Source organism: Otolemur garnettii, unplaced genomic scaffold (assembly GCF_000181295.1).
Source record: "Otolemur garnettii isolate 467f Iridium unplaced genomic scaffold, OtoGar3 scaffold00085, whole genome shotgun sequence".
NCBI lineage: Eukaryota > Metazoa > Chordata > Mammalia > Primates > Galagidae > Otolemur > Otolemur garnettii.
The window spans coordinates 3,044,782-3,054,875 of record NW_003852480.1 but is presented as its reverse complement, the minus strand read 5'-3'; the positions used below and the strand labels follow the sequence as shown (position 1 = coordinate 3,054,875).

At 36.3% G+C, this 10,094-nt stretch overlaps 1 protein-coding gene across 6 annotated transcripts in view; it reads right to left on the bottom strand.

Annotated features, from left to right (window-relative positions):
- Window positions 1–10,094, bottom strand: part of RAPGEF2 (Rap guanine nucleotide exchange factor 2) — a 291,756-nt gene that overhangs the window by 183,846 nt on the left and 97,816 nt on the right. For all 6 annotated transcript variants that reach the window (XM_023516027.1, XM_023516031.1, XM_023516029.1 and 3 more), the window contains exon 2: window positions 4,052–4,122. In XM_023516027.1, the coding sequence (XP_023371795.1) occupies window positions 4,052–4,122 (71 nt within the window). The remainder of the gene's footprint in view (window positions 1–4,051; window positions 4,123–10,094) is intronic.

The window sequence follows — 10,094 nt, the reverse complement described above, 5'->3', positions numbered from 1 at the left end:
GCCTGTTCCCATGAGCACCGAGCCTGTTCCCATGAGCACCTGAGGTTCCTCTACACTGCAGAAATCTCTGCACGGCTGCCCTGACTCAAATGCCACCTTCTTCTGACTCCAAAGTCAAAACAGTCCAGCACCCACTCTTACCACACCAAACACACTAACATCTGAATAAAACAATACTGATCCATCATTTACAAAATAAATAAACGTAGCCAGCGGTAACAGAAAATCTCAATAAAGTCTCTTATTTGATGAGGTCATAAATAAATGAAATAAGTACCAAAATGCTTTTGTCTCTAAGCTTCGTTAGGGAATGTTTTAACAAAAGCATATGTATCTTCTCATTTCCTAAAGAGTATAATAATGTTGAGCTATTAAGAAACTTAGTTATTTCTTACTGATCTTAAGGTGTGCCCTTGGCAGTGCCCATAGCTTCAGCAGGCAGGACACCAGACACATAGATCTAGGGTAGCGAGTTCAAACCCAGCCTGGGCCTCCTAAGCAACAATGGCAAACCAAAAAATAGCCGGGCATTGTGATGGGCACCTATAGTCCCAGCTACTCACTCGGCAGGCTGAGGCAAGAGAATCACTTAAGCCCAAGAGTTTGAGGTTGCTGTGAGCTGTGATAGCACAGCACTCTACCAAGGGTGACAGCTTGAAACTTTGTCTCAAAAAAATTAAAAATAAATAATACCCTTTAATAAAATAACAATTACACTCATCCAGAATGCTGAAGAAAATATATATTATTTCACCATGCTCTTCTTTCCACACTAAATAGCTCCAAACAGTTACTTTATTTTTTATAGATTTCTGTTTCTGCTGCAAACTACAGCATTCTCTTCCTCTTTGGCAAATATGCTGCTTCTGTTCTGTACCAATTAAAAGGGTAAACATTGGAAAAATAGTTAAAATTATGTTGAAAAATATTGTTTTAAGTGAAGATCTGAAAACTTCCACATTGCATAGAATGTGTGATCTTACAGCAAAATGATGACATCTATTTTAAATGGTCAACAACACTTCAAGGATGCAAAGGTTTCAAATAAACAAAATCCTTTTCCCCTCCCTTATGGAAGAACGCTAAAACTGCTCTACTACTCACTACTCCATAAACAGGTGACAATCTTCATTAAGAGCATTTTTTTCTGAAAACGGTATTATGTGAGAGTCTTAACTGACTTCTCTATTAATCCCAGGGTAGCATCTTTATTTATAAAAATTCAAACAAAACCATCTATCTAAAGGAGATGTACTTTTCCCAGAAATGGTAATACTTAGTTTATTCCAGTCATGAGGCTTACCTGTTTGGTAAGATACCTATTTGATATCTTGTTCTAAATTGACTTAAATCCATAAATGTGACTTTTTGACACAAGCACAATAAGATAAACATTTTAAACACCCCTGCCTCTAAATTCTTGCCAACAAATCTGCATAGGCTACAAAGTAGACTTTGTAAGGTGTAAAGAGACGAAACTATACGCTTGAATTAATCAATTGTTTGTAACCAAAAATTAGAAACCACAGAAAGTTGACAATTCTGAAGCTTCCTAAGTATATGAAACTTCATTGTATTATCATTTCTACTTTTGTAATGAAAATGTCCTATTAAGAAATGAGTACAATTGTGATGGATGTGTTACTTGGTTCAGTGTAAACATTTCACATTGTATATCGAAACAGTACCGTGAACCCCATAAATGCATCAATGTACAAAGTTATGATTTAATAAAAAAATAATTTAGAAGAAGAAAATGTCCATAAGTATTAAAAATCTGTATTCTATTGCATGGAATTCTTGCTATCTAAATAATTTTATAACCATACACATTGTGAACACACATAACATGATCAATATATCTAAAAATTATGTGTGTGTGGTTTTATGGGCATGGGGAATATGCCATTTGTATTCACATTAATTGTATTTGCATTAGGGATTAACTGCATTTGATTAAATCAATAATTGCTACTACAATTTTTTTCTTGGGAAAGTTGTCATCACAAAACATAAATTGAAAGTTTAAAAAGTATTCTTGCTCTAATTTGAACCCTACTCTAAAATCCCAATGGTTTTGCCCTTTCAAATATAACTTAAATGAATTTTTAAACACTTAATCTACAATCTAATCTAAATGATTTTCATTAAAATTTTAATTTTAGAAGTATTCAATCCTCTTGATACTTTTTCTAATTAACAACTAAATATGAAATTGACATGCTCACAAATTAATTAGTGTTTAAAGAGCAAAGGGGAAAAATATATAGAAAAGTACTCCTCTCATAATTAAAAACTCTTGGTGTAACAGAGGTAATGATCTGAAAAGGGCAAAATGTTTTATGATTTGTCTCTTCAAAACCCCCTTTGGGTGAATTAAAACCTACATTCCCGCCCAAGGCCTGTAATCAAAGAGGCAGGAAAATGTTCTTTGCTGTTTGTTTTCTAGCATCTTAAACCACAGGAGACGGTGTAACAGAATTGACACAAGTCATGAGACCAGCTTCACTGGAGATAAGGTCTACTGAAGCCACCAGTTTTGAACAATAGCTCAAAGCCACAACATGAGACACTGGGCACACAGACCGGAGCCCAACTGCCAAAAATCCCCCTTGTAAAAGCCCTGTATTTTTGCTTCAAGGCAGGATGGTGGTCTTTTGAGATGCTAGTCTGCCCCCTCCTCATTCACCAGCAAATTAAGAAACTTCTCTTTTCCTTTTCGTCAAACCACTTGTCCTCATTCTTAGTTCTCACTGATTTGGCCTCAGGTACAAGTCCGGAACTTTGGAAATACCAGCGTGACTATTAGCTACAGCTGCAAGAAACAAGACCTTCCAATTATGTCCTAGTTGGTGTTTATATGTAATTCATCTCCTCAAAGTCCTTTATTTCCTATTCTAGTTAATGTAAAGTCATTTCTATTCTTTAACATGAAGCCTGGATAACCATAAAGTTACTGTATCACTGTAAAACAGAAGTGATATTTATATCAGGAGACCACACAAAAACAAAGATGCATTTCACAGAAAGAGGCAGTCTACTTAATGCAATAAATATATTCATACACAGATATATAACATATTAAAATAATGAACTGGAACGTTCTTTGAATAATTAAAAATGTTCTATATTCATGTAACAAAGTTACATTTGTAACCCTAAATCAAATGAAATAAGCAACTGAACAACAAATGTTCTGGTTTCTAATGTATCTGAGTGCTAAGCTGATTTTTGTTTGCCAGAAGGGCAAATAGTACCACTTTTGGTACATTCATCAAGTATTGTTCATTACTTTCAGAGACACAGAGACAGATGAATGATACTACAGTTGGGGTGGAAGAATATTACTATGACAGAAATGTCAAAAATTACTAGATACAATTGAATTCAATCTTGTAAAACGTATAAGGCCAAACTCTGGATGAAGCAGAGTTTTCATAAGCAAGTTTTCTTTAAGCCCCTCCTTAACTAAAAATAGACTACACTAAAACAAAGACGGTATAAACTGTGTTTCCCAGAAAGTGGCAGTCTACTTAATGGAGTTAGTATATTTATAAAATAACCTGCAACATACTAAAATGATAAACTGAATCATTCTTTGAATAATTAAAAATGTTCTGTATCCATGTAACAAAACTGCACTTTTACCCCCAAATCTACTGAAATAAATACATAAATATTCTTACTTCTAATGTATCTGAGGGCTAAGAAGTATTTATTTTTATGATCATATAAAATTCTAGCACTCAAGATAGTAGGAATAAGTTCTAGTGTTCTATAGGACTACAGGCTGACTATACACAATAATTCATGGCATATTTTTGAATAGCTAAAAAAGAGTGCTCCCAATGCAGGGAAATGATAAATGTTTGAGGTGCTATACTAACCACCCTTATGATTATCACACATTATATACATATATTGAAATATACCGTTATAATCCATAAATATGTACAGTTATTATCTGTTAAAAGTATTAACAAAAGCAACAACTTTTAGCATTGTTATTAGTAAGTTCTATTATCATTAAATTAATATTAAAATGACATACCTAAGTTGATGCTCCCTCAAGTTTGACAAGGCTTCCATACCATGTAAATAGGAATACACTATTTCCAGATCCTGTTTGAAAAGAAGGATAGGAATTATTAGACTTGTCAGGAAAAGAGGTTTCTAAAATAAGTCATTACAGCTACAGACCAAATTAAGCTCTGAAAAGCTTTTTTAAAAAATACTATTTTGGAGCAGGAGGTGGCAGCAGAAGAGGCTGTGTACCCCCACAGGGTCATCTTAACCCTATAGCCTAGAGTTAAAGGGAAAAAGAGAGGAGAAAGGAGAGGAAAAAAAAAAAAAACAGAAGAAGAAATCACCCATGAGGAGAAACCAGCAAAAGAACCAAAACAAATCAACTCCCCCAAGAGATGACAATGGAGTTACTACAGAAAATTCCAATTTTACAGAAATTGTTGAAATGACAAAAATAGAATTCAGATTATGGATGGCAAATTTGATGAAAGGAATTGAAGAGAAAGTAAAAAACTAACAAAAAAGTCCAAGATATTAACAAAATTAACGAAAAGTCACTAAAAATCTGGACATAAATTGAAAAGGATATAATGGAGCTTAAAGAATTAAAAGAGGTATTCAGAGAATTTCAAAACAAAGTAGAGAGTTTCAGCAACAGATTAAAGCAGTGCTAGCAAGGTGGCTCATGTCTGTAATCTGGGCCGGTAGACTGCCTGAGTTTAGGAGTTCGGAAACCAGACTGAACAAGAGCGAAACTCCATCTCTAAAACACAGCCAGGCATTGTGGTGGGCGCCTGTAGTCTCAGCTACTTGGGAGGCTAAGGCAATTAGACTGCTTGAGCCCAGGAGTTTAAGGTTGCTGTGAACTATGAGGCCACAGCTCAACCCCACAGCAACCAAGTGAGACTCTGTCTCCAAAACAAACAAAAACAAACACACACACAAAAAGATTAAGCCATGAAGAAGAAAGCATCTTAGAATGTAAATCTGAGACTCTTGAGCTAACCCAGTCATTTAACCCTTTCTGATCCCTATGTCAGACGAGGACATGATTTTTCTGTTCTGTTCTAATGTCGAAAAAGGTCTGACACTTTTTTTGTTGTTTTGTGTTTGTTCACCTGCTTTGCTGTCAGGGCCTGTCTGAGGCACTTCCTCACTTAGTATAGATTCTAGCCAACAGATAGTGCAGGTTGTGCTCTTTCTGTCTCTTGGCAGGTCGTGTTGTTTCAACATGAACAGGTGATGATGTGGTATATATGTGCAGTTGTGCTTGTAGGAAAATGGCCCACCCAAAACAAGTAAGAGCTGGGGAGTATGTGGGTGGCAGAAAAATTGGATTGAAAGGGGTTAAAGAAGCAGGAAAGAAGAAAGCACAGGCAGAGCAATCTTGTAGAGTGTTATGAGACTACATGAAACATAACAAACATGAATTATAGGGAAGCCTAAAGGAGAGAGTCCCCAGAGGATGGCAGCTCTAGTTGACAGAATTATAGTTGAAAATTTCCCAAGCATTACCAAAAGTTTCAGGCATATACCTACTAGATGGATAGCCTCAGTTCAAATAGATTTCCTCCTAGACACATTGTAATTAACCTGGCCAAAGCTAAAATGAAAGCAAAAATTCTTCAATAGCCAGGCATAAGCAGCCTCTGACATACAAGGGTAAATCCATCAGGTCAACAGCTGATTTATCAGCAAAAACTTTACAAGCAGAAGAAGTAGGCTCCTACCTTCAATCTTCTCAGACAAAACAACTGCCAGCCTAGGATCCTGCCCCTGCAAAACTAAGGTTCATATCTGATGGAGAAATCAAATCTTTTACCAACAAGAAAACGTTAAGGAAATATGTCACTATCAGATCAGAGCTCTATGGAAAGTTCTCAGACACGCACTATGCAGAGAACTCCCAGCAAAGTAAAACTACCTGGAAACTAAAGGACAAAGCCTAGCTACCACAGCGGCCCAACTGACACAACAAAACAAACAAAAAATCTACCCTACTTATCAATTCTTTCAATAAATGCAAACAGCTTGAATTTCCCAATAAATAGATATATAACTTGGCTGACTGGATATAAAAAATACAAACCAAGTATATACGGCCCTCAGAAAACATACCTAACACCTATGGATAAATCAAGACTCATGGTGAAAGGTTGGAATACAGTTATTTCATGCAAATGGAAACCAAAAGAAAGGAGTTGTAATTATTATTGCAGATACAACTGACTTTAATAAAAGTAAAAAAAGGCAAAGATGGGTATTATATACTGGTCAAAATAACCATTCAATAAGAAGACATATTAATTCTAAATATTTATGCACCCAACTTAAATGCTCCCAGATTTATAAAGCAAATTTTACTTGATCTAAGTCATATGATAAACAACAACATCATCATAGCCAGGAACTTCAACACCCCACTGACAGAACTGGCCAGATCCTCCAAGCAGAAAGTAAACAAAGAAATTATAGGTTTAAACATGGCTCCAGAACAGTGCTTTTCAACCATTTTTATCTCATGTCACACCTGAACCTACAGTTAAGCTTCCACAGCACATTTAAATTACGTTGATCAAAAACAAAGAGTTAAAAATATATACTTACTGTGCTTTGAACTTCAAAAATAATTTAATTAATGATATTTAAAAATTTTCTTGGCACACTGATTGAAAATCATTGCCCTAGAACAAATAGGCTTAACAGACATCCATACAACATTTTTCCCCAATACTACTGAATATACGTTCTTCTCACAAGCTCATATGGATCATTCTCCAAGATCAATGCCTAGGTAACAGATCAAGCCTCAACAAATTTTAAAAAAACGGAAATTTTACCATGCATCCTTACTACAATGGAGTAAAAGCAGAAATCAATTCAACAGAAACTCTTATCCTGACACAAAGTCATGGAAACTTAACAACCTACTGCTGAGCAATAGTTTGGTCAAGAAGGAGGTAAGCACAGAAACCAATAGATTCCTTGAACAAAATGGCAGTGAGGACACAAATTAACAAAACCTGTGGGATACTGCAAAAGCTGTTCTGAGAGGGAAACTCATTCCCTTAAATGCCCATAGCAGAAATCAGAAAGAACATAAGAAAAATAACCAAAATCAGATCAGAAATAAATTGAGAACAAGAGAACCACTCAGAAGATTAACAAAACAAAAAGTTGGTTCTTTGAAAAGATAAACAAAATTGACAAGCTGTTAGCCAGATTAACCAGAAACCAAAAAGATCTCTAATAAGTTCAATCAAAAATGAAAAGGGGCAATAGCAAAAAAATACTACACAAATACAAACTATCACTGATTATTACTAAATTCTTTATACCCAGAAATATGAAAATATGGAAGATGTGGACAAATTCCTGGAATCACACCATCTTCCCTATTCTCAACCAGGAAGAAATAGAACTCTCGAACCGTCCAATATCAAGCTCTGAAACTGAAATAATAAAAATTCCTTCAACCAAAAAAAGAAAAAAAAAACCAGAACAAAACAAAACAAAAAGTCCTGGGCCAGATGAATTCACACCAGAAATCTATCAAATGTTCGAAGAAGAGTTTGTACCTATACTGCAGTATCTGTGTCATAAAATTTGAGAAGGAAGGAACCCTCCCCAACTCCTTCTATGAAGCAAACATCGCCCTGATACCAAAACTAAGACACAATAAAAAAGGAAAACTACAGACCAATATCTTTACTGAATTTCAATGCAAAAATAATCAATCAAATCTTAGCAACCAGAATTCAGCTACACATCAAAAAAATGTAATTGATCACAACCAAGTTGGTTTCATCCCAGGGATGCAAGGTTGTTCAGCATAAGCAAATCTACAAACAAAAATTCACTACATAAAGCGAAAACAAAACCAGATGATTCTCTCTCAATAGATGCAGAAAAAGCAAGTGACAAAATTTAACACCCTTTTTTGGTAGGAACACTTAAGAAAATTGGCATAGATGGTACAGTCCTAAAATTGATAGAAGCAATCTACCCCAAACCCATAGTCACAACATCATAGTAAACAGAGAAAAACTGAAAGTGTTTCTGCTTAGAATAAGAACCAGACAAGGATGTCTTCTATAACCACTACTATTCAACACAGTGCGGGCAGTCCTAGCCAAAGCAATCAGACAAGCGCAGGATACCAAGGGGGATCCAAATGGGAACAAAGGAGGTCAAACTATTGCTCTCTGCAGACAACATAAGCTTATACCTAGAAGACCCCAAAGACGCAATCAAAAGACTCTTGAATTGATAAAGAAATACAGCAGGCTCGGCGCCTGTGGCTCAATGGCTAAGGCTCCAGCCACATACACCTAAAGTGGCGGGTTCGAATCCCCAGCCCGGGCCCGCCAAACAACAATGATGGCTGCAACCAAAACATGGACAGGCGCTGTGGCGGGCGCCTGTAGTCCCAGCTACTTGGGAGGCTGAGGCAGGAGACTCGCTTGAGCCCAGGAGTTGGAGGTTGCTGTGAGCGTGATGCCATGGCACTCTACCCAGGAGGATAGCTTGAGGCTCCGTCTCAAAAAAAAAAAGAAAGAAAGAAAGAAATACAGCAATGTCTCAGGTTATAAAATTAATGTACACAAATCAGTAGTCTCAGTAGTCACTGAGAATCAAATCAAAGATACAATACTTTCATTGTGGCATTAATGAAAATAAAATACCTTGGAATATACCTAATAAAGGTTGTGATGGATCTCTGTAGAGAGAACTATAAAACATGGACAAAAGAAATTGCAGAGGATGTTAACCAATGGAAGAACACATCATGCTCCTGGCTCAAAAGCATTAACATTGCTGACATATTTATACTATCCAAAGTGATCTAAGGATTCAATGCAATTCCCATGAAATTACCAACATCATATTTTGCAAAATTTGAAAAAAATAGTTCAGCAATTCATATGCATTCTGGGGGGGAAAAAAAAACCAAACAGCCAACACAACTCTCTGAAGTAAGAACATACTGGAGCCATCACCTTACCAGGCTTCAGGCCATACTATAAATCTGCATGATCAAAACAGCATGGTATTGGCATAAAAACAGAAACACAGACCTATGGAACAGAGCAGATGATCCAGAGATGAAACCAGCCTCATGTTGCCATCTACTCTTTGACGAGCAAACAAAAGCATGTCCTGGGGAAAAGAATCCCTATTCAATAATAAATGATGCTGGGAGAACAGGTTAGCCACACGTAACAGACTGAAATTGGACCCTCACCATTCACCATTTACAAAAATCAACTCATGTTAGATAAAATAGTCAAATCTAAGGCATGAGCCTACAAGAACCCTAGAAGAAAGTATGGGGAAAATCTTGACTTTATCAGCCTAGGGAAACAACTTATGAAAAAGACCCCACTGGCAATCACGGTAACAACAAAACTAAGTAAATGGGACCTGATCAAGTTAAGGAGCTTCTGCACAGCAAGACACCATCAACAAAGAAAAGACATCCTACAGAATGGGAGACTATATCTGCATGCTGCCCATCCAACAAAGGGCTGATAACCAGAATCTACAAAGAACTCAAGCAAATCAACAAGATCAAACAACCTCATTAAAAACTGGGCAAAAGACATGAATAGAAAGTTTTCCTATGGTGATCCACTAATGGCCAACAAACTCATGAATAAAAGGCCACTGTCTCTAATCATCCAAGAAATGCAAATAAAACCACATTGACACATCACCTAACGCAGAGACTGTGGCTCATATCATAAAGTCCCAAAGCAACGGATGCTGTGATGCAGAGAGAAAGGAACACGTTTACACTGGTGGTGGCACTGCAAACTCATGGAACCTCTACAGAAAACAGTATGGGGATTCCTCAAAAAACTAATAGTAGACCTATCGTTTGATCCTGTAATTCCATTACTAGGTATTTACCCAAAGGAAAGAAAGGCATTCTATCATAAAGACCCTTGCGCTCAAATGTTTATTATACGGTAGCAGCACAATTTATAATCACAGTGATGTAGAAACAACCCAAATGCCCTTCAACACAGGGAAGGATTAATAAATTGTGATATATGGAATAAAAA